This window comes from Pseudorca crassidens, chromosome 7 (assembly GCF_039906515.1).
Source record: "Pseudorca crassidens isolate mPseCra1 chromosome 7, mPseCra1.hap1, whole genome shotgun sequence".
NCBI classification, from domain to species: Eukaryota; Metazoa; Chordata; class Mammalia; order Artiodactyla; family Delphinidae; genus Pseudorca; species Pseudorca crassidens.
Genome location: NC_090302.1, coordinates 89,602,043 through 89,626,448, shown reverse-complemented (window position 1 = coordinate 89,626,448; position 24,406 = coordinate 89,602,043). Strand labels below are relative to the sequence as shown.

The following is a 24,406-nucleotide window of genomic DNA, read 5'->3' as shown; positions in this document are numbered from 1 at the left end:
TTTATTGTCTTTAGCTCAGCTTTCATCTCGGCAAATGAGTTTTCTAATTGTACTTAGTTACTCTTTATACTTTCTAGTTCCTTCTTACAGTGATCTACATTTCTATCAATAGCCTTTCTTAATTCCTTCAGTATTTTTATTACTTCCTTTTTGAACTTGGGATCTAGTAGACTGGAAAGGTCTCTTTCTTTGTTCTCTCAGGGGATTTCTCCTGTTCTTTTAATTGGGAGTGGCTCCTTTGCTTCTTCATTTTACTTATATTTCTCTGATTCTCTGAGTTTAGGAGAAACAATTATCAACTGTGGTCCTGAAGGGCTGTTTTTAAGTGGGAGTGTCCCTGTGTAGGCTGCATGAATCTAACATTTTTGGTGTGAGGGCTGTTTTAGGTATGGTTGCCTGCCACATCTTTCCTCTGGGTGTGCTGGCCATTATCCCCTTGATAGGGGGTGTGACTGGTGTTATGTTGAATAGAGCTTGCACTGGATGTTGAGTAGGGCCTCCTCTTTGCTCTTTGGCTGTTATAGCCTTGTCAGGAGCAGGGTCTGCTCCCTAGTTGTTGGAGTAGAAGCCACAGATCTGTTTCTGAGCTGCAGTGTGAAGTAGGTGGAACTGGAGCACTTCCGCTGGGAGAGAAGCCACTGAGCATTCCTCCAAAGGAGGTTTCCACTGGGAAGTGCGCTCTGTTGTGTCATCTGTTATCCATTGTGCACGTGCACAAAGTACACTGTTTTTGGCACTGCCCTTGGCCCTGCCTCAGCCGTGGGAATGCAGGCAATTGGCCAGATGTCTCTCAGGCACTGTGCTCCTAAATCCACCAGCGCAGAACTGAAGTCAGGCACTGGGACCCACTGTAGTCATGCATAGTCGCACATCTGGACCCACCACAGGTGCTACAGAATCAGCATAGACCCTGGCCCCGCCTCTGCGTGCGTACACCCACAAAGCCTGAAGCTGCTAACTCTGGACCTCCCACAGCCGTGGGGGCACCAGTAATTCGCTAAGATGTCCTGCAGGGACTGAGCTTACAAAGGCACCAGCAGCATAAATCAGTCAAAGTTGCAAAGCCACCAGACACGGTTGATTTCAGCCCCACTTCCATGTGTGGGCAACCATGGGCATGCTCCCAGAGCTCAGAGAGGTGGAGCTGTGCCTGCTGTGAGCACGCAGAAAATGAGACTGCTATGGTGGGGCCCTGCCCCTCCCTTCATGTGTGTCAACAATGGGGTTTCTATGGGGGATTTGGGCTTCATCCTGTGCACACCCCCAGTTATGGCCTGAGTCACACTCCAGCCCCTTCAGGCTGTCTCCATGCAGCCAACTCCAGTCTTTTCTCCAGGTTTGTCTGCTGAAGCCTGAGTTTCAGGAACCAGCCCCTGCATGCAACAGCAGATGCACGTCTCAGGCTGGGGCGTGCAGCCAGGTGGCCGGGACCATCTGTGCTGGTCTCTTTCTGTTCTGCCTGCCACAAGCCAGTTGCTGCACTCTCCTCTGAGCCTCTGAAGCTCCCTTTTTGTCCCAGCTGACCTCCCAGCAGGGGAAGGGTGTTCCCAGGGTGAGGGAATGTTTCCACTTTCACAGCTCCCTCCCAGGGGTGCAGGTCTCCTTCTGATTCCTTTTTTTTTTCTTTTGCTCTACCTGGTTATGTGGTGATCCTTCTTGCAGCTTTGGTTGTATGAGTTCTGCCAGCATCCAGTATTCTGCAAGAATTGTTCCACATGTAGATATATTTTTGATGCATTTATGGAAGGAGGTGAGCTCCATGTCCTTGTATTCCACCATCTTGCTCTCTCCCTATGCTTTTTATCTTTATAATTTCCTTCATTCTATTTGCGTTATGATAAATGTACTTTTTTGTTTTTGGCCATGCAGCTCGTGGGATCTTAGTCACCCCGACCTGGTATTGAATGTCAGTGAAAGCGCAGAGTCCTAACCACTGGATCTCCAGGTAATTCTCTATACTTCTTTTTATACTTTCTTAACAACCTAAGCAATTGTTAGTTTGGCATACGTTTTTTTCTTTTTGACTTAAGTGTTTAAAGCATTTCCCTAAGCACTTCTTTAGCTGCATCTCCTATATTTTGATTTGTTGCATTTTTCTTTTCTTTCAGTTAGAAATATTTTTAAAATTTCCTTCTAATTTCTTCTTTGGACACAGAGTATTAAGAAGTGAGTTTTTTGATTTCCAAATATTCTGAGCTTTCTCATATTACTGTCAATTATGGACCTTTACTTTAATACTATTGTGTCAGAGAGCATACCTTGTATAATTTCTATCTTTTTCAACCTTATAACACTTGTTTTGTGTCTCAAAATATGGACTGTGCTGAAGAATGTTCCATGAATACTTGAAAAGAATATGTACTCTACAGTTGGGTGTTTTATAAGTGTCAGCTAGGGTCAAGTTGCTTGATAAGTGTTGTACAAATCTTCTTTATCCTTTCCAATTAGCTGCCTAGTTGTTCTTTCAATTACTGAAAGTGGTTTATTGTGGTAAGATACACATAACATTAAATATACTATCTTAACTATTTTTAATTGTACAATTCAGTGGTATTAAGTATATTGTTATGTACCACACCATCACCCACCTCCAGAACTCTTTTCATCTTGTAAAACTGAAACTCTATACCCATTAAACAAGAATTCTCCATCCTTCCCAACCCACAGCCTCCTGGCAACCACCATTCTATTTCTGTCTCTATGATTTTGATTCCTCTGAGTACCTCATAAGTGGAATCATACAGTGTTTGTCTTTTTATGATTGGCTTATTTCACTTAGTATAATGTCCTTAAGTTTCATCCATGTTGTAGCATGTCAGAATGTCCTTACCTTTAAGGCTGAATAGTATTCCATTGTACGCATACGCCACATTTTGCATAACCATTCATCCATTAAGGGACGTGAGTTGCTTCCACATTTTAGCTACTGCGAATATAACGTTGCTATGAACATTGGTGTACAAATATCTTCATAAGATATTGCTTTCAATTATTCTGAGTATACACACCCAGAAGTGAAATTTCTGGATCATGTGGTATTTCCATTTTTAATTTTTTGAGTATCCACCGTACTGTTTTTCTCATTGACTACACCATTTTACATTCCCACCAACTGTGCACAAGGGTTCCAATTTCTCCACATCCTTATCAATACATTATTTTCCTTTTTTTTTTGATAGTAGGCATCATAATGGGTATGAGATGGTATCTCGCTGTAGTTTTGAGTTGCATTTTCCCAAGATTAATGATGTTGAGCATCTTTTTATCCCCAATTTTTAAAATGTGGTAAAATACACATAACCTAAAATTCACCATCTTAACCTTTTTTAAGTGTACAGTAGAAAGGCATTAAGTACATTCATGTTTTGCAACCATCAACACCATCCATCTCCAGAACTCTTTTCATCTCATAAAACTTAAACTTTGTACCCATTAAACAATAACTCCCTTTTGCCCCCTCCTCCCAACCCCTGGCAATACCATTCTACTTTCTATCTCTATGATTTTGATTACCCTAAGTACCTCATGTAAGCGGAATCATACAGTATTTTTATCATTTTGTAACTGGCTTATTTTACTTAGTATAATGACTTCAAGATCCTCCTATGTTGTTGCATATATCCTTTTCTTTTTGTGTTTTTAGATCTCAATTGAGTTGTTCATAGACAGCATATAGTCAGATCATTTTAAAAATCCATTCTGCCAATATCTGTCTTTTGATTGGAGAGTTTAATCCATTTACACTTAATTACTTATTAAGTGTAATTAATGAGTAATTAAAGAGGGACTTCCTTCTGTCATTGCGGTTTTTTGTTTGCTTGTTTTTATGCCCTATAACCTTTTCATCCTCATTTTCTGTGTTTTTGTCTTATTCTATGTTTAGTTGAGTTTTTGGTAGTAAAATCTTTAAATTTCATTCTAATTTCCTTTTGTGTATATTCTATAGATATTTTCTTTTAAGTTTACCAGAGGATCACATTTAACATCCTAAAGTTATACCATTCTAATCTGAATTTATACCATCTTAACTGCAATAACATAAAAAAAAAAAGCTTGCTCCTTTTACACCTCTATCCTCTCCCCTTTCAGTCATTTTGTTTTCCAGCTTTATTGAGGTATAATTGACAAGTCAAATTGTATATATCTAAAGTGTACAATGCAATGATTTGATATACATACACATTGTAAAAAGATTACCATTAACACATCCATTACCTCACATAGTTGCCTTTTGTGCCTCTGTGTGTGTATGTGTGGTGAGAAAGCTTCAAATCTACTGCCTTAGCAAATTTTATATATACAATATTCCTAACTATAGTAATCTATACTATATGCTGATCCAATTATATACAGCTTTACATATTTAATTTGCACACTGTACATTAGATCCCCAGAATTTATTCATCTTATAAATGAAAGTTTGTACTCTTTGTCCAATATCTCCCCATTTTCCCCAGCCCCAGCCCCTGGCAACGGCCATTCTACTCTGCTTCTATGAGACATTTTTTTTTTTTTTTTAAGATTCCACATATGAATGACAGCACACAGTATTTATCTTTCTCTACCTGGCTTAGTTCACTTAGTATAATGCCTGCCAGGTTCATCCATGTCATTGCAAATGGCAGGCTTTCCTTCTTTGTACGGATCAATAATATTCCATTGTATGTATATACTACATTACCTTCATTCATCTGCCAAGGTACACTTAACTTGTTTCCATATCTTGGCTATTGTGAAAAATACTGTAATAAACACAGGACTGCAAATCTCTATGTGATACTGATTTTGTTTCCCTTGGATAAAAGCCCAGAAGAGAGATTACTGGATCATACGGCAGTTTTGTTTTTAATTTTATGGAATTTTCGTACCATTTTCCTTAATGGCTGTACCAATTTACATTCCTATAACAGTGTACAAAGGTTTCCTTTTTTCTACATCCTCAACAACACTTGTTATCTGTTGTCTTTTTATAATAGCCATCCTAATGGGTGTGAAGTGATATCTCATTGTGGTTTTGATTTGAATTTCCCTAATGACTAGTGATGTTGAGCAACTTTTTATGTACCTAATGGCATACCTATGTCTTCCTTGGAAAAGTGTCTATTCAGGTCCTTTGCCCACTTTTTAATCAGGTTACTTTTTTTCCCCATTGAATTCCCTACATATTTTGAATATTACTCCTTGTCAGACATATAGTTTGCAAATATTTTCTCCCATTATGTAGGTTGCCTTTTTATTTTGTTGACCGTTTCCTTTGCTGTGAAGAAGCTTTTTCGTTTAATGTAATCCCACTTGTTTTTGTTGTCTGTTCTTTTGGTGTCATATCCAAGAAATGACTGCCAAGATGAATGTCAAGGAGCTTTTTTTATGGTTTTATGGTTTCAGGACTTACTTACATTTAAGTCTTTAATCGCTCTCAAGTTGATTTTTTCAAATAATGAAAGATATGTGTCCTGTTTCATCCTTTTGTAGTAAGTATCCAGTTTTCCCAACACCATTTATTGAAGAGACTATCATTTCCCCATTGTGTGTTCGTGGCGCCCTTGTTGAAGGTTAGTTGACGATATATGTGTGGGTTTATGGACTTTCTAATGGAACAGAGTTCTCTGGTCAGTGTGTCTTTTTATGACAGTATCATATTGTTTGTTTTTGGCTGTACCATGTGGTAGGCGGGATCTTAGTTCCCTGACCAGGGATTGAACCTGTGCCCCACCACAGTGGAAGCATGGAGTCTTAACCACTGAACGGCCAGGGAAGTCCCAGTATGATATTATTTTATTATATCTTTGTAATTAGGAAGTGTTAGTCCTCCAGCTTTGTTCTTCTTTCTCAAAAATGCTTTGGGTACACGAAGTCTATTGTGGTTCAATACAAATTTTAGGATTTTTTTTTCAGTGAAAATTAGAATTTTCCTAAGATTTCACTGAATCTATAGGTTGCTTTGGGCAGTATGGATACTTTAAGAATAATTATTGCAATCATAAACACAGGATTTTCCTTCCATTTGTTTGTGCCTTCTTCAACTTCTTTCATCAGTGATTTATAATTTTCAGTGTACAGGTCTTTCACCTCCTTGGTAAAATTTATTCCTAAGTATTTATTATTTTTGATGCTATTGTAAATGGGACTGTTTTCTCAATTTCCTTTTCAGATTATTCATTGTTAGTGTATAGAAACAAAACTGATTTTTGTGTATTGACTTTGTATTCTACTTTGCTGAATTCATTTATTAATTATAACAGTATTTTCTGTGCAAACGTTTCAGTTTTTTTACATATGAGATTATATCATCTGCAAACAGACAAAATTTTAATCCATCCTTTCCAATTTGGATGACTTTTGTTTTATTTTTTCCTTGCCTAATTACTCTGGCTAGAACTTCCAATTCTGTAGAATAGAAGTGGTGAAAGTAGGCATCCTTGCCTTGTTCCTGCTCTTAGAGGAAAAGCTTTCAAGTCTTACACCACTGAGTAGGATATTTGCTGTCGCTTTTTCATATATGGCTTTTATTATGGTGAGGTAGTTTCCTCCTGTTCCTAGTTGGCTATTTTTATTGTGAAAGGATACTGAATTTTGTCAAATGCCTTTTCTGCCTTTATATTTTTTATTTATTTTTTGGCCATGCTGTGCAGCATGTGGGATCTTAGTTCCCTAACCAGGGATTGAACCCACGTCCCCTGCAGTGGAAGCGCAGAGTCTTAACCACTGAACTGCCAGGGAAGTCCCTTTTTCTGCCTCAGTTGAGATGATCATGTGTTTTCCTTCATTCTGTTAATGTTGTATATTACATTTATTATGTAAGTTGAACTGTTCTTGCATCCCAGGGATAAATCCCAATTCAACTTGATGAACTTTTAATGTGCTGTTGAATCTGGTTTGCTAGGACTTTGTTGAGGATTTTTGCATCTACGTTCATCAGAGGTATTGGCTTGTAATTTTCTTTTATAGCGTCCCTGTTGGGCTTTGGTATCAGTGTAATGCTGGCTTTATAGAATGAATTAGGGAGTGTTCCCTTCTCTTCAATTTTTTGAAAGAGCTTGAGACAGATTGGTATTAATTCTTGACAGGTTTGGTAGAATTCACCAGTGAAACCTTAGGTACAGAACTTTTCTTTGTTGGGGTGTTTTTCATTATGATTCAATCTCCTTGTTACTGGTTTGTTCAGATTTTATATTTCTTCACAATTCAGTCTTGGTAGGTTGTGTTTCTAGAAATTTATATCTGTCTTCTAGGCTATCCAATTTGTTGGCATATAATTGTTCATAGTAGTATTTTATGATTCTTGTATTTCTGTAGTATCAGTTGTAATGCCTCCTTTTTCATTCCTGACTTTGTTTGCATCTTCTTTTTAAAGTAAGTTTGCTAAAGGTTTGTCAATTTTATTTTTTCAAAAAACAGCTCTTGTTTTGTTCACCTTTTCTATTGTTTTCTAATCTCCATTTCATTTATTTTTACTCTTATAATTGCTACTTCCTTCCTCCTGTTAATGCTGGGCTTTTTCTTTTTCTAGTTCCTTGACATGTAAGGTTAGGTTATTTTTTAAAAATATTTATTTATTGGGGCTTCCCTGGTGGCACAGTGGTTGAGAGCCCACCTGCCGATGCTAGGGAACACAGGTTCATGCCCTGGTGCGGGAAGATCCCACATGCCGTGGAGCGGCTGGGCCCGTGAGCCATGTCCGCTGAGCCTGCACATCCGGAGCCTGTGCTCCGCAACGGGAGAGGCCACAACAGTGAGAGGCCCGTGTACAGCAAAAAAAATTATTTATTTATTTAGGTTGCACTGGGTTTTAGTTGCAGCATGTAGACTTCTTAGTTACAGCATGCATGCAGGATCTAGTTCCCCGACCAGGGATCCAACCCTGGCCCCCTGCATTGGGAGCACAGAGTCTGACCCACTAGACCACCAGCGAAGTCCTAGGTTGTTTATTTAATGTACACACTTATCACTACAAACTTCCTACTCAGAACTGCTTTTCCTGCATCCCATAAGTTTGGTATGTTTTTTTCCCATTTGTTTCAAGACACTTTTTGATGTTCCTTCTGATTTCTTCTTTGATCTACTGGTTGTACAGGTGTGTGTTAACTTCCCTTTTTGTGTGTGTGAAATTTCCTGTCAATCATTTCCAGTTTCATGCCATTAGGGTCAGAAATGATACTTGTTATGATTTCAGTTTTCCTAAATTTGTTAAGATCTTATGTTTTGTAACCTAATGTATGATAGAATGTTCCATGTGTGTTTAAGAACAACGTATATCTTCTGTTGTTGGATGGAATGTTTCGTATATATCTGTTAGGTCCATTTGATCTAAAATGCAGTTCAAGTCCAATGTTTCCTTACTGATTTCCTGTCTGGATGCTCTACTGTTGAAAGTGGGATATTAAAGTCTATTATTATTGCATTGCTATCTATTTCTACCTTCACATGTTAATATTTGCTTTATATATTCAGATGCTGCAATGTTGGGTGCATACCTATTTACAATTGTTATATCTTCTTAATGACCCCTTTATCATTATTTCATTATTTATGACCTTGTCTCTTGTCACATTTTTTTACTTAAAGTCTATATTGTCTGCCAGAAGTATATCTACCCCTGCTCTCTTTTGGTTTCCATTTGCGTAGAATATCTTTTTCCATACCTTTGCCTTCAGTCTACAACTGTCATTAAAGCTGGACTGATTACAGGCAGGATCTTGTAGGGTGTTGGGTCTTTTTTTTTTTTTTCCTTCAATTTTAACCCAGTCAGCCTCTCTGTATCTTTTGATTAAAAAACTTAATCCATTTACACTTAGTAATTGTTAATAGGTAAGGACTTACTATTTCCATGTTGCTAAATGTTTTCTGACTGCTTTGTAATTCCTGTGTTCCTTTCTTCCTATTTTCATTTGTGATTTGATAATGTCTGTAATGTTGTGCTTTGATTCCTTTCTCTTTATCTTTTGTGTTTCTACTATAGGTTTTTGCTTTGTGGTTTCCATGAGGCTTACATAAAACAGTTATTTTTAATTGACAATTTAACTTTGATCACACATAAAAACTGTACTGCTTTACACCCCCATTTTATGTTTTTGATATCACAATTTACATATTTTTATATTGTGTACCATTAACAAATTATTGTGGCTAAATTTTGTCTTTTAGCTTTTATACTAGAGTTAAGTGATTTACACACTACCATTACAGTATTAAGGTATTCTGAAATTTTTTTGAATTTATTTTTATTGAAGTATAGCTGACCTACAATACCATGTTAGTTTCAGGTTTACAGCAAAGTGATTAGAATACACACACACACACACACACACTCCCCTATCCCTTTTGTAACCATAAGCTTGTTTTCTGTCTGTTTCTGTTTTGTAAATAAGCTTATTTATACTAATTTTTAGATTCCACATATAAGTGATATCATACTTGTCTTTATCTGACTTACTTTACTTAGTATGATAATCTCTAGGTCCATCCATGTTGCTGCAAATGGCATTATTTCATTCTTTTTTATAGTGAGTAATAGTCCATTGCATATATATATACACCACATCTTCTTTATCCATTCATCTGTTGATGAACACTTAGGCTGCTTCCATGTCTTGGCTACTGTAGTCCTGCTATGAACACTGGGATGCATGTATCTTTTCAAATTAAGAGTTTTGTCTTTTCCAGATATAAGCCCAGGAGTGGGATTGCTGGATCATATGGTAACTCTATATTTAGTTTTTTAAGGAACCTCCAAACTGTTTTCTATAGTGGCTGCACCAATTTACATTCTCATCAACAGTGTAAGAGTATTCCCTTTTATTTTATCCAAAATGAAACGTTTATGTTTTTTGCAAATAGCTTCTTTCCAGAAGACAGCCGTCTTCTCATTCTCTTGACAATGTCTTTTGCAGAGGAGAAGTTTTTAATTGCAATGAAGCCTAGCTTATCAACTATTTCTTTCATGGATCATGCCTTTGGTGTTGTATCTAAAAAGCCAAACCCAAGGTCATCTAGATTTTCTCCTATGTTATCTTCTAGAAGTTTTACAATTTTGAGTTTTATGTATAAGTCTTCAATCCATTTTAGTTAATTTTTTTTTTTTTTTTTTTTTGGTACGCGGGCCTCTCACTGCTGTGGCCTCTCCCGTTGCGGAGCACAGGCTCCGGACGCGCAGGCTCAGCGGCCATGGCTCACGGGCCCAGCCGCTCCACGGCATGTGGGATCTTCCCAGACCGGGGCATGAACCCGCGTCCCCTGCATCGGCAGGTGGACTCTCAACCACTGCGCCACCAGGGAAGCCCCATTTTAGTTAATTTTTGTGAAGCGTTTATGGTCTGAGTCTAGATTAACTTTTTGCATGTGGATGTCCAGGTGTTCCAGTACCATTCTTTAATCTGTTCCATCGATCTATTTGTCTATTCTTTTGTATTCTGTAATTTGTATTATCACTGTATTTGGGGGCTCGGTTGTCTGTTGCATATGTTTATAATTGTTATATCTTATTGGTGAATTGACTTTTTTATCATTATATAATGCTCCTCTTGGTCTCTTGTAACAATTTTTGTCTTAATTAGTCTATTCTGTCTAATATTAGTAGAATCACTCTTGTTCTCTTTTGGATACTGTTTGCATGGAATAACTTTTCCCGTCATTTTACAGTCAATTGATTTATGTCTTTGAACCAAAAGTGAGACAACCATAGTTCGATGATGGTGTGAGAAATCAAATGTAGTTTGGTAAGCAAATCTATTATAGGTCTGGGTCTCTACTGTATGCTTCCATTTATATAAAGTACAGAAAATGGCACAAGTGGCCTGAACTGACAGACTCAGGGAGTTATCCCTGAAAGGGAGTGGGTGCAGAAAGCACGAGGGCTTTGGGGGACTGCCTGCCTTCATTTGCTTTCTCATCTGGATGGTGGCTGCAGAGTGTGTCCATTTTGCAAATATACAGCCACTGGACACTTGCCTGCACTCCTATGTATGTGTGCTATACTTCACAAACACTTTAGGGTAAATAAAACAAATCTTGATTCCTTAAGAGATGAAAATGGATCCTGGTGTGTGTGGGTGTGACCACTGATTCCTATTGTTCTCATGGAGGCCCACGAGGGGGTGTGCTCATACTATCCAGGCAGGGAGGCCTTTTCTGTGGGTAAGGTACTGTGGCACTGCCATTTGCTTAGGAGGAGGAGCTGTGTGTGTGGGTGGGTCGGGGGGTGGCGGGGAGGAGGGAGCCTCCGCTCCAGGGACCTAGGCTTACCAAGGCAAGTTCATGGATGACTGAGGTGAACTCACAAGAGCCAGTGTGCTTTCCCACAAGAAATCTGACAAAATGATAACACATCGCTCTTCCAGCTCTGTTTGGGCACACATGAAAGATGAGCACAGAGGCGAACCTGATGGCATCTGATCCCTGCCAAAATTCCACACCAGTGTGATGTCAGACTGAAGGCATATCTGTTTTTCCAGGAGGCTCCCAAAGGCAGGAGGCAGTGTCTCCAAGCTGGCGCTGTTGTTTCCAGCTCTGGTAACCTGCTTGGGTGTGTGGGGGTGAAAATCACTGCAGGGAGATGGAGGAGGTGGCAGGAATGGGGACATTCCCTCTCGGAAAGGAAGACCAAGTGGAAAGCCTTTCAGCTCCAACTGCCCCCTCCCACAGGCTCCCCAGGACCCCACCCACTCAGGAGCCTGCCACTCCTGAAGAAGCACATGTTCAAGGACCTGAAGCACACTGAGGGGTAGGGAAGGCCTCAGCATATGCGCTTGTGCAAATCAAACACCCCAAAAAGCAGGACTGGGCCGAGGACCGGGTGGTATCCCCACCTGAAAAAGAGCCTGCCCTGCTCAGCTCACTGCCAATGCCCCCTCCTCCTGGGGGTCTCCTCCAGATCTGTCGCAGGCTCTCTTCCCAACCTCTTCCAGGGAACTGCTGGGATGACAGGACAGTAGGGAAAGAAGACTCCTTCTAGCTCCTGAGTTACAAAAACAATTCTCTTTGGAAAGAAAGGTTCAAACTGAACATGGGTCCATGCTACTAAAGTGGGATGGGTGGGGATTGTCAGAAGGAGGGGGCCTCTCAGTGACCATGAAGCCAAGGGAGACTCCGGGTGGAGAGGAGATGCCAGGGTAGCAGGATCCTGACCTCAGACAGCCTCCCCAAGGGAAGCCCTGAGATTTGGGTGAAATCACTCAGGCCTGACTGAGACCATCAGAAGGAGAGGTGGCAAACTGTCCCTAAGACTTCCTATTCCCTCAGACATGATTTGTACCCTATGCTCACACTCACAAGCAATCACTGGGACGGGCTCAGCGTGCCTTGAACACATTCCTGCAGGTGAACATGGTTTTGTGTTGACAAACAAGTAACTCTTGTTGCCTGCACCTATTCATTCCTGGGCACAACGAGCAAGAGTTTGGAGGGCAAAGGATCCCTCGTCATGCAAATCTCTTTGCTTCCTAGTCAGTACAATGCAAAGGCAATGTGCTCTCACTGCCACGCTGCTGGGTGCTCATGACACCTGACGCCCGTCACGGGAGGCACCCCTTGTCTCCCCTTCCCCCCACGCCTCCTGAGATGGGCTTCAGGTTGCTTCCAGTTTCCACCACCAGGGTTAACGACAGGCTGGTTTTCTTGTTTTAGGTGCTGGAATTATAGTGCATTGCTGGACCCACAGTCATCTGGAGCAGGGGGTCGGAGCAACCACAGAGAACAAGTTTTGTGCTTTGTCTTTTTATTATTCTTTATTTACTGGTCCTACCAACGTGACCCTTTACCCAGGCCCACTGTTCCTATGTGCACTGGCTTTACAGACATTTGCACCATATGTCTGTGTCCCAAGTTGTGACTGATTTCTCCTTCCTATTCCTTTTCCATGCAGTGCCTCATTTTCTCAGAATCTGAAGGCATTTTTGTTTGTTTGGGTCTGTGTAAAGGTTCCTTGGCAGGAGAACATGCATATGATCTTAAAATAAAGACATTCTGACACTAAGGTAATGCACAGAAAAAATACAGTACACAGACATCATTGCAAATAAATACCCCGTACAGATGAAGTTTTTGTAAATGTAACATTATTTCTTATGAATCAACACTGTAAGAGAAGGTAAAAATAGGGGTCCCTACAACTAGGAATAAAAATGCTTATTCCAGGAAACAGAATTCTTCTATTCTTGCTACTTATATTATTATAATTTGTCCTGTATTTTGGAGGAGAGAGGACACTTTTTCTTCCTCCTCCTTGAGTACCAATTTGACCACTTGCACAACCTCACTCAGCAAATCAGGACAGGACATAGATCTGGTTTGCTAAGGAGCTTTAGTGACTTCTGTTTCCTGAAATTAACAGTGATTAGTTACACCAAGCAAGAGAATATATAATGTCTCTCTCTCACATTTGCAAAGAATACTATGGCTAGCCCTCACCCCAATGCACGAGGCCGACGGTGCCGGCTCCCCTGCCACCCGCCCCACTCTTCACAAACGTGGCGTGTTGTTCACATAGCTTGCTTAGCTTGTCCCATAAAGTCCATTTGGTTCCCAAAGCACACTCAAGGTTTGTGTTCACTTTCGTTTTCTCAGCCCCTGAATTTGCAAGGATCTGCACAGTAAAGAATCACTGACTAACAGAATTTTGCACAATTGCTGTTTTCTTTCCCTCAATGAAGATGCCCAGGGTCAGGTTAGAAGGTGTGCACCTGTTCACACTGATTGGTCCACACTGGCCTTCAACATTCCCAACTAGCTCTTCACTGTCCATTTTAGAGAATAAACTACGCTGGAACACCTCCCTAAACTGATGAAGGCACTACTGGCAATGATTACTAACAAAAAGGCGTTGAAATATAACACCCTAAAAATCGACGACTGTAGAATTTTCTAAGTGTACCACAATTTGGCACAACAACCGGAGTAACAAAACAATTCCAATTTGGAATTTCACTGGTACAGTTGTATAAAATTCTGTTAATCAGTCATGCTTCACAATGTCCTAAAACCCAGAAAATTCTGGAATTTGTAGGTAATACTACTCATTCAATAATTTATCTTTTTGTTTTCAAGTGCCTTTTACTGTTTAACCAGAGCAAAGGTCAAGTTTTCTTCTTGTTACATTGAACTATTCCTAAGAATAATAATAATACAATATGAAAAACCCCAGAATCCGAATACCCTGGATTTCTTAATGAACAATGGCATTTAAAATCTGTAATTTCAAACACGAACCACAATGCCGTATAATTAAAAGGCTGCTGAACCACAGCATGGATACATTTAGCCGGGCTCCTTACCAAGTTGAAGCCTTCACCTAAACAGTCTAGAGCTACACGCTAGGAGGACACACCTGTGCCATGTGCTGATAACAGATCAACACACCGTTGGGAGCTACAGGACCACGAGACAGACTACGGCATCTGAGACCATCTCTACGCCAGGGATGAAGGAAGCAAATATAATATCAAAATATCAAAAGTGCACAGGTGGATTGGGTAAAAAAGGAGTATCTGTAATAGGGATACCCCAGTGGTGAGTGTTTCTAGAGGGTTCCTAAGCAAGCCTGGTGGTTGCTGTCCAAGCAGGTTCTTCAGCGCCTGTACAAAGGCCTTTCCAAGCAGCAGCTGCCGGCATTCTCAACATTAAAGCTTTTATTTCCTCTGCCATTAAAAACTTGGGGAATGCTATTTTGAAAAGAATTGCAGTAGCATATCCAAAAACGTTTCTAAGTGGACTTTTAGGCTGCCCTTCCTTCCTCTGCGTGGGCCCATGGGAGAGGAGGGGAGGGGGCTGCAGTGTGACAGGGCCGGCGGCCGAGTCCTCCCAGCAGCTACTCTACAGCTGAAAATGGGAGAAAACAAGACAACGTTAGAACCGGTCACCCGTCAGACAACTAAAGCTCTCACCGAGCTGTGAGGGCATGGGTGTGTTAGTTGGCAGCAGAGAAGACCTGCATATGTTAGGGGGCGCCGCTGGCCCCGAGTACCTCATGAAGACCCTTTACTTTACAAGTATGGAGAGAAGCTGTGTGCCAGGCTTGGCAAGGAGGCAGAAGCAGTATGCGGCACCAGCAGGCAGCCACGCCCCTGGAAGTCCTGCTTGCAGAGGGGAGATGGCCTGACATCTTCTCAAGTGGGAGGGGAATCCAAGATCTGACATCCCATCTGCAAAACAGCCTGGAGCTGGGTATAGGCACACAGAAGGGACAGGTATGGTCCATCCTGTGTATCTTCACTCCGCAGTTTGCCAAATCCAAGTTGGTCTGGGTAGCACCTGGCATCTGGTGGGAATTGAGACATGCTTGGGAATTAAGGGAAAGAGTGGAATGAGGGCAGATACCAGTGTGCAGGGACAATGAAAATTCCCCCTCTGGGCCCCAGAGAGAGGAGGCAAAGAGCTATTCAGGAAGACTGCACCTTCATGACTGGTGGGCCCAAGGATGACATGGAGAGAAACACTGAGAGAAGTTCGGCTGCCAAAGCTCTTGGTGTGGGTGCAGCTTCTGAGCATGGGGGAGTACTATGGCTGCCTTTCCTGCCTGTCACCACCTCTGGAATTGCACTGATGATCAAGAACCATATTCCTCCTACTGTGAATCCTGAAACTAGCCCTGGGTCCATTCAAGGTTCCCTTCCTACACCAGGCTGGGCTTCAGTTAATAGGTGTGGAACCCAGTCCCTCATTTCAGCCTGGCCCGCTGGTAACTCAAGCTCAGGTTGGGGGTTTCCACAGCCCTGTTTCTTGTAGTCTGAAGCCCCCTGAGAGGAAGGCCTGATAATGGGCAGAGAGTGAAAAAATCCAACTGGAAGCTGGGGACACTCTAAGTACAAAAGGATGGGCTTCCTGTGAGGACAGAGGTCTGGCCAGGCACTTGGGAAGTTTTTCTCATTAGAAAAAACCCAAGCCTTTGGCCTGCCGATTTGTCACCTTGCAGGCCACCGGACAAGCGTACAAATCTCAGAAAGAGAAGCTGAGGCTGCTGAGCTCTGGTCTGGGGTGTGGTTAGGTACGCCTGGGCTGGAGGACATGGGACACAGGGCTGCTCTTCCTCTGGGTTTAGGGGAAGGAATTCTGTAATTCTGTCCCAAATATAAACTGTAACGAGATGCCGCGCAAACTACAAAATAATTGTCTCCGTAATCTGTACCAAGCACAGAGTGTCCTCCGAGGCCGCACCTGGGATTCAGGCTGGAACCTCTAACACTGGTTTCTGGGTGCCGGGGCAGTACAACTGCATTAGACACATGCAGGGAACATGCAAGTTTCAATGCAAGTTCTGCCCCTCCCCGTGAGAGCCAATGGCACGCGGGCCCTGGGAAGCCACATTTTTGTGAGGACAGATGGCTCCAACCCCACCTTGACCACCCCTCCAAGAGAGCAGCTGCTGTGAAGGGTGGTCCCGAGGGGTGAGAAACAGACACAAAGCTTGCAGTGTCCAGGTGGAGAAGCAGGCTGCCTCTGCTAACTTCTTCCCTCTGTGCATTAGTCACAGTTAAGACCAGCCTAGCACCATGGTCCCGCTGCTGCCAGGTTAGTTGAGGTGAAGCGGACAGGTGATATGCGGCAGGTTAGCTGCAGCGTGTACCCTTGCGGCCCTAATCGCAGTAAACGTTATATTTCTCGCCACAGAGCACCTGGGCAGCAAGCCCAGCACCCTCAGCCCTGTCACTAGCGCAGGCGCAGGTGTGACTTACGCTCGGGGTACCAGGCTTGGTCTTGGGGGTGGCCTTGGCGCGGCTTCGCCGGGTCTGCTCATGGTCCAGCTCAAGCAGCTCCAGCCGCTGGGTCAGCGCCAGCTTCTGCTGGATGGCCATGCGCAGCAGCGAGTTGAGTGTCTTCTTCTCGTCCTCAGCAGCTGCCAGCTGCCGCTGCATCTCATCCAACTGTGTGATGTACTCGTCACACCTGCGGGGACGCAAGAGGCAAGAGCGTGGCTGAAGGACCTGGGAGAGCCAGCGGCGTGTGTGATCATGGCTCCCGTACTGAGGGCTCCAGAAGGTGAGCAGACCCCATCTGCTCACTGGGCTAGAAACGAAGAGGATGTGCCCCTCTGAGGTTTGGCTTTCTCTGGGAGGGGCTCTCTGAAGCCAGTTTTCACTAAAGGAGGTGGTGGCTGCCCTTCAAGGCCTCCAGGTGGCTCAGGGGCAGCGGGCTGGAGGTGTGATATCACTTGGCTCTCAGGATGTGGGGATAAACCCAAGGGCAGGAATTGGCTTGCTCCCGGAATAGCCCAAGCACACAGTAGGTGCTTAGTAAGTCTAGAACAAATGGCTAACCAGAGCCTGGGAAAAGCACATGTGGATGTCATAAACAGCCCTATTTTAGTATCTGCTGAGCTGTGGCACATGCTCCCCACCTAGGTAAGGAGCTGGGAGAGAAATGCCCATCCTGGGCCTGTCCCTGAGGGAGGGAGTGCGGCCTGGGTGAAGGGGATGGTGGGTACACCCACCCTACACCCCCATCCACCAAGGCCAAGGACCATCAGCAAGTTTTAACCCTTGCCCCGAGGTTTGCAATCTTGGCACCATCTGACAAGTCAGGCTTTTAAATAAAACAAGTTGAGGAAGCAAGGGTCAACATACTATGTGCTGAGGACTAACTGAGATCTTTCCCAAGCACTTTGCCCAGGAGGAAAGAAAGCTTCCAGAGAGGCCTGGAAGCTTCTTTGTCTTTGCCCCCTCCTCCCACATCGCTGAAATGCAGGGAGTGCCCAGCACCCTGGCACAAGGCAAAGTAGGCCCTGAGCTCAGTTTCAACGCTGTTTAACCCAGAGCCTCAGCCTCCCAACCCTGACTGACACTGGCCAGCAGATGGCACCATGCCTCTCTGAATAGGGAAACACCCAGAAGCAGGTCCCAAAAGCAGCCTCCAGCTCTGCACCTGCCCGGCTTCCTGACCACAGGACTGGCCTAAAGAAAGACGCCGCCTGCCACCCCCACAAACTCTTAACTGGTAGGGTCAGAGGGGCAGCACTGGGACCCCGCCCCTGCTGGGAGGGAAACCTTCCTTCTAAATACATGAACTTCCCACCAAGTTCTGGGGGCAAACTCATTTGTTATCACTGGCTTGCCCACTTGCCTGTTTCTCCTTCGAAGCTCATGCCTCCAGCCTGGCCATAAGGACCCACTCTTTCAGCTTTCTGCTTCCAACTTTCTCATCTTAGGCGTAAAGTGGAGACAAAACTGGGCCCCTGGGCTGCTGAGCAGCGAAAGGAGCAGTGAGCGTTACCTGGTGGCGAACATGGCACGCAGTGAGGAGAAGGTGGCCGCGTCCTCCTTGAGGGCCTTGAGCTCGTTGCGCAGCTTCATCATGGTCTCGGTCACCATGGCCTTCTCGTTCTCGTACTTGCTCTTTAGGTTGGCGAGGGCCACCTCTGCTGTCTAGGGGGTCAGAGATGCAAAAGACGGGCAGGTGAGGGGCGCCAGGAGAGGTCTGCTGCCTCAGTGCCACAGACCAAGGCCCCAGCCAGCCCTCTCAAAGGCCTCAGCCCCTCCCCGCAGCACTGAGGTGAGGTTTTCTCACATCTTTCCTTCAGTAGCAGGAACAGCACGGACAGGAGGCCAGGGAGGGTGAGAAACCCCCCGCCCACGTGCCCGCCCCTGATGGACCCGAGCGCCGTGCACACCTGCTTGTTGGCCTTGAGCACCGTGCGCAGCGTGGTGATCTGCTCCCGCTTGGTGCTGAGCAGCGACTTCAGCTTCAGGATCTCCTCCATGAGTGCCTCCCGGTCCTTGTCCGCAGCTGGGCCCAGCTCCTGTGAGGCCAGGCGCTGCCGCGACAGCTCTGTGGTGCGGTCCACAGCTGCCTGCAGGTGCCTGATCTGGTCACGGATAATGGCGATCAGGTTGTAGATGTTCATGGGCTCCCGGCGTGGGTCACTCAGGGGCGAGGGCAGTGAGGAGCCAGGTGAGGGGCTGCTGTCCCTGGCCCTACCCTCTGAGGCAGGCGGCCCCTTGGGCAGGACAGGTGAGTGACGCCCACGGGTCTCAGGGCTGCAGCTGCCGGCGCCAGCCGGGCCCTCTCGGTAGTAGTCCAGCACCACACGGGTGGGCGTCTCGTTGTTGCACATGCACACGTGGTGGTAGAGGTTGGCCAGCTCCTCACTGAAGGTCACCAGCTCGTCCTGGGCCACGCTCAGGCTGCCTTGTGTCTCGCCTGCGACGTCGCTCACCTTCTTGAGCTCCATCTGCAGCCGGGACAGGAGCTCGCGGTCCTGGCGGCTGGCCTTCTCCAACAGGGAGACCTTCTCAGTGAGCGCCTGGCTTTCGGCCTCATGCTGGCCCTTCTCCTCGGTGTGCTGGGCCTCGCTGGCCTCGTGTGCACTGCGCAGCGCCTTCAGCTGCTCCCGAAGCTCACCAGCCTCTGCCAGGGCCACACGGTACTTGCAGGCCAGGATCTCAGGCCCATTGATGTCCACCTCATAGTAGTCACCATCCTCATGGCTGTCTCGCTCCTTCTCACTGTCCAGGGCTGTCCGCCGCTCCTTGCTGGCCTGCAGGCGCCGCAGAGCACTCAGGTTCTCTGTGAGGCGGCTCACCTCCTCGTGCTGCTCCGACAGGGCCCCTCGGGCCTGCTCCAGCTGCTTCTGTGTGTCCTGCAGCGTTGCCAGCAGGCCCACCTTCTCCCGCTCCATCTGCGAAGGCACAGAAAAGGCCCGTCAACAGCCCACAGGAGTACTTGCGCTCAGAAGACCCCTGGACAGTCCCAGGAGTGACCCCATCCATGCCATGACCATCACCCTGCTAGCCTCTCTGTGATAAATTCGGGTGGAGGTGTCATGTGTGGGGCGCTATGATGGCTCTTCCCCCTGCCCAGATGCTTGCGGGGCTTGGTGAGTCCCTCCTCAGAGACATGCAGTGAACCAAGGGGCTGTGGTGCAGACCCTGGGATTCTGTTCAGTCGGGGCAGGAAACCCTGACGTGACGTGTCTACAGGACACAGCATGGGAAACTACACACAGGGACCTCAGAGCGACATAAGAAAACCTCTGGTGGTGCCCAAACTTGTAACCAGAAACCTAATTCTCTGGGCACCTTCCACCTATAATGCTGCAATTCCACTTAGGTTAACAATACAGAATTACCTATGTAAAAGAAACGTAAGTAAAAGAAGGTGCATAGCATTGACAAAGTGTCAGGAAAGCGCTGTCCTGGTGACGAGCAGGTCTGGCCAACACCATGGGGGACAGGAGTGGAGGTGGGAATGGTGCACGTGGGCCCAAGGCCTGGGGCTGTGACAAGACCTGGGTGGGGTGGGGCTACCCACCCGCTCACCTGCATTAGCTGCTGCTTAAGCTTCTGGATCTCAGAGATGTTGAGCTCACTGAGGAGGTCAGAAACGAGGCTGGGTGAAGGTGGAGCAAGGCCGTCCTTGGTGGGCGTGGAGGTCTTGTTGTCCAGCGGCAGCTTAGCCAGGCCACCGTGCTCAAAGCCATTGGCCAGGGCTTCGGCGTCATCACCGAGCTTAAGGCCGTCCAGGGAGACGTGCAGGTGGCTGGTGTAGAGGGAGTCATTGATGCTCATGTAGTGCGACAGCTCCTTGCGCAGACTGTTCTTCTGCTCCCGCTCTGTCTTCAGCGTCTCCAGCGCCTCCTCCAGCTGCCGCTCCGAGATCTCCTTGAGCCGAATGGCGTCCTCCAGCTGGCTGTTGAGATATTCGGTCTCCTCCTCCAGACGCTTGATCTCATGCTTGAGACCCTCAAACTCCACCTGTGAAAGAGGTCAACACTCTTCTATGCCTGAGGAATGGGGAAGAAGCACCATTGTGCTGACTACACAGCTGGGAAGACACGGATGCTTAGAGAGTTACAGGCATGAGGTGCACACAGGAAATGGTCAGCCCACACCTGGGACACACGTGCACGTGGTATGAACAGTGCAGAAGCATGAGACTTGCTCATCACCAGAGATGCCACGGAAATCAGAACACATCCACACTGCCAATTTGTCAGGTGACTTAAAGTGTTGCCAAGTGAAAGTGAGGGTTAGGCCAGGGCCGTGGCCCAGAGCCAACCTACCTGTCCCACCTGCCCAGCCCAGATACTTGCCTGGTTCTGCCTGAGCACAGACACCTGCTTTTGCAGACTGATGTTCTCCTCCTCCAACTCCGAGTAGTCCTGCAGCAGGCGGGCCTCCCGGAACTTGTACTCCTTGATGTCATCCCGCAGGCGGCCACGCTGAATCTCTACATTTTGGTTGATCTGCCAGGAGGAAGGCAGGTGTGAGCAGCCTGCCCTAGCTGGTCTCACCACCCCTTGGGCAGAAGGAGCTCAGTGCAGCCAGGCCCACCATAGTGGTCATACAGCTGGGACTTGGAATCCCAGGCCTGCTCTGGTGCCCGATGTGGCCACCTGGCGAGGAGCTGGGGCCCTGGGCTGTGAGGTATTGCAGTGAACAATGCAGGATCTCAGCCTGCTCTGACCCTTGGTTTCTTCATCTGTAAAATGGGGTTCAGAGTAGTTCCTCGGTCACATGCTGCTGGTAGCATGTACAATGGTGCAGTGCTGTGGAAACAGTCTGCAGCTACTCGAACAGTTCAGCACAGAGTTAACATCTGACCCATCAATGCCCCTCCTCGGCATGCACTCGAGAGAAAGGAAAACACACGTCCATCAAAATCTTGTGCACAAATGTTCAGACACTATTCACAATAGCAAAGGTGGAAACAACTCAAATGTCCCCCAACTGATGAGATAACATGCTGTAACACAAATAAATCTTGAAAACAACATGAGTAAAAGAAGAGGTGTTAGTGGTCATGTATTGTATTGTAAGATTCCACTTACATGAAATGTCCAGAATAGGCAAATCCACAGAGATAGAAAGCAGATGGGTGGTCGCTGGGGGGCAAGGAGAAGATGGGATGGAGAGTGACTGCTAACGGGGTTTCTTCTTGGAATGATGTAATATTCTAGAATTGATTTGGGATGGTGCATAAATCTGTAACTATATTAAAATCCACTGACTGTACACTTTAAGTGGGTGAGTTGTAAGGGCTATGAATTATCTCAATAAAGTTGTTAAAAAAGGAGTTCCTGCCTCCGAGGTGCCTTGAGGATTCAGATATCATGCACGGAGAGAGGCCAGTGCAGACCTGTCATTAACTGTGCACTCAAGACTGGTGGGAATTCTCAACCGGCTGCTACTATGCGCCGTGTGCCAGGACCTGGGTCCCTTGGCCCACATTCTGGGGCCATCTTGTATACTGCAGGATGCTTAGCAGCGACCTGAGCCCTGCCTACTGGATGCAGCCCGCACCCCTGTTGTGACCACTGAAACTGCCTCCAGACATGGCCAGTGTGCCATGGGGGCAGAATCATCCCCTAGACAAACTCTCCATCTCTCCCCACATCCCTGTTCCCAACAATCCAAGCAGCTTCCCCCACATGCCTGCAAAGACCTAACACCACCACCCCCAGGCCAACACCGCCCCACCTGGACCCTCGGCTAGAAGCGCCATCACCCACTGGGCCCCATAGCTCACTCTGTCCTCCTCACCCAGCACACTGGCCTCTCTGCTGGTGCTGAGGTTTCCTGTGATCACATCCGTGCATACACTAAGATTCCATATAGGTACACATGGAACGGCAATGTTGGATTGGTAAAATGAAATAGGACCAATAAGAAAAAAAGTTCAAGAAAGCAACAGAGAGGGGAGTGAGTCATTGTATGTGTCAAGCACTCGTGACAAACGCTCACTACCAAAATCTCCAGTAAATGGACTGATGCAGTCTTCTCAATAAGTGACCCAAGGAGGTACCCAAGAGCCAACACCAGAAAAAACACACCAAGTTACTGACTGGAGAAATGCAAGGCCCCCGGAAACCAAAACTCCTATTAGGCAAAAATAAACAAAATAACAGTGTGAGTGGCAATGGGAAGAAACATATACTTACTTGCTTCCTAACAAAGTTCTGCATACACCTCGACTCTGGCCATTTCCCTTGTTAACCACCCAACTGACTGTTATGGTTAATCTTAGCGTCAACTTGCCTAGGTCCTGGCATCCAGATATTTGGTCAAACACCGGTCTAGATGTCGCCATTCAGGTATCTTTTAGATGAGATTAACATTTAAATTAGTAGACCCACTGAGTAAAGCAGATCACGTGCCATAGTGTGGGTGGGCCTTATCCAGTCAGTTGAAGGCCTTGAGGAAAAAAAAAAGACAGCCTTCAGACTCAAGCTGCAACATCAGTTCTTCCCTGGGCCTCCAGCCAGCTGGCACAACCCGCAGATTTTGGATCTGCCAGCTCCCACAACTGAGGGAGCCAATTCCTTACAATAAATCTCTCTCTCTATACACACACACCCCTATTGGTCTGCTTCTCTGGAGAGTCCTCACTAACACAATGGTTGCTATACAAGAACCATGCCTGCTGCATCCACCTTGTGTAAGGCAAGCTGGTTGCTCCCCACCTGGTGTGGTTCAGCCCACTCTGGCCTGATGCACCTGCTGAGACCACCTGCCCACTCTCAGTATGGGAGGACACAGGAGGTAAGATGGTGAGACAGAGGCAGCGGGCAGGGGCAGCTGTTGGTCACGAACAATGTAAATGGGCTTTATTTAAAATTTAACAACTCCCCTCAATAAAACAAGTGGTCCTGAGGTGGACAGAAAGAACACAGAAAGAGATAAGACCACGGGCCAGCCTGATTGCCTAGGCCGAAGCCCTCTGCACCCCGGAACCTATGTGCCCAGGCTGCACCAGAAACCTCTGCTGAGCTGAACCCTTACACAGTCTTCCTGCACAGGAATCGTCTTTGTTTTTTTTTATTGAGATATGATTCATATACCATGAAGTTCACCCACTGAAAGTGTACAATTCAGTGGTTATAGCTTATTCAGAGCTGTGCACCATTACCTGTTCTGGAACATTTTCATCACCCTAAAAAGAAACCACACACCAATTAGCAACCACCAATCTTCTTTCAGTCTGTGGATTTGCCTTTCACAGAAATGGACCTGAACAACATGTGGCCTCTGTGTGGCTCAGAAAACCTTTCACTGGCGCTGTCTCCATACTGGCACTGCACTTGGTGCTTGACCGCCCCGAGGGGCATCACCCACTCCTTCACTACTGAGTACCAACTGTGCTAGGTGCTGCTCTAGGCTCTGTCTTGTTCACTGAGGCACGTGTATAGTCGCCCACGCACAGCACACACATGGCCAACTGGTGTCAGCTGCTGCTGAGTGAGGCCCTGAGTAAGTGAGGAGGGGTGTTGTACTGAAGTCAGGTCTGGGAGTCTGGAATGCAGAGCAGCCAGTACCCCATGTTGCAGAAGCCCCATCACGGCACAGCTGGAACTAAGGCACAGGGACGGAGCACCGCCCTGCACAGGAGCGCTCCAAAGCTGGTCAGTATTTTCCCTCAGAGGAAAGGACAAGATGTTTAGCCATGAGGCCATAGCCCAAGCCCCAGGAAAGGCCTGTGGCCC

At 45.9% G+C, this 24,406-nt stretch overlaps 1 protein-coding gene and 1 long non-coding RNA gene across 3 annotated transcripts in view; one reads left to right on the top strand and one right to left on the bottom strand.

Annotated features, from left to right (window-relative positions):
• The first annotated feature begins 1,471 nt into the window (after positions 1-1,471).
• Positions 1,472-19,575, top strand: LOC137228045 (uncharacterized). The gene is made up of 4 exons (XR_010945120.1): positions 1,472-1,750; positions 1,870-1,945; positions 16,823-16,968; positions 19,439-19,575. It is a non-coding gene; the product is annotated as an uncharacterized lncRNA (long non-coding RNA).
• BICD2 (BICD cargo adaptor 2) overlaps positions 12,696-24,406 on the bottom strand; it is a 53,793-nt gene continuing 42,082 nt past the window's right edge. The window contains exons 3-8 of one of the 2 annotated variants that reach the window (XM_067744931.1): positions 21,017-21,169; positions 20,244-20,678; positions 18,596-19,603; positions 18,199-18,350; positions 16,665-16,875; positions 12,696-14,811 (exon numbers count right to left, since the gene is read on the bottom strand). In XM_067744931.1, coding sequence (XP_067601032.1) covers positions 14,806-14,811; positions 16,665-16,875; positions 18,199-18,350; positions 18,596-19,603; positions 20,244-20,678; positions 21,017-21,169 — 1,965 coding nt within the window. In that variant the 3' untranslated portion in view covers positions 12,696-14,805. Of the gene's footprint in view, positions 16,876-18,198; positions 18,351-18,595; positions 19,604-20,243; positions 20,679-21,016; positions 21,170-24,406 lie in introns of both variants that reach the window. The other variant, XM_067744930.1, reaches the window with a different exon arrangement.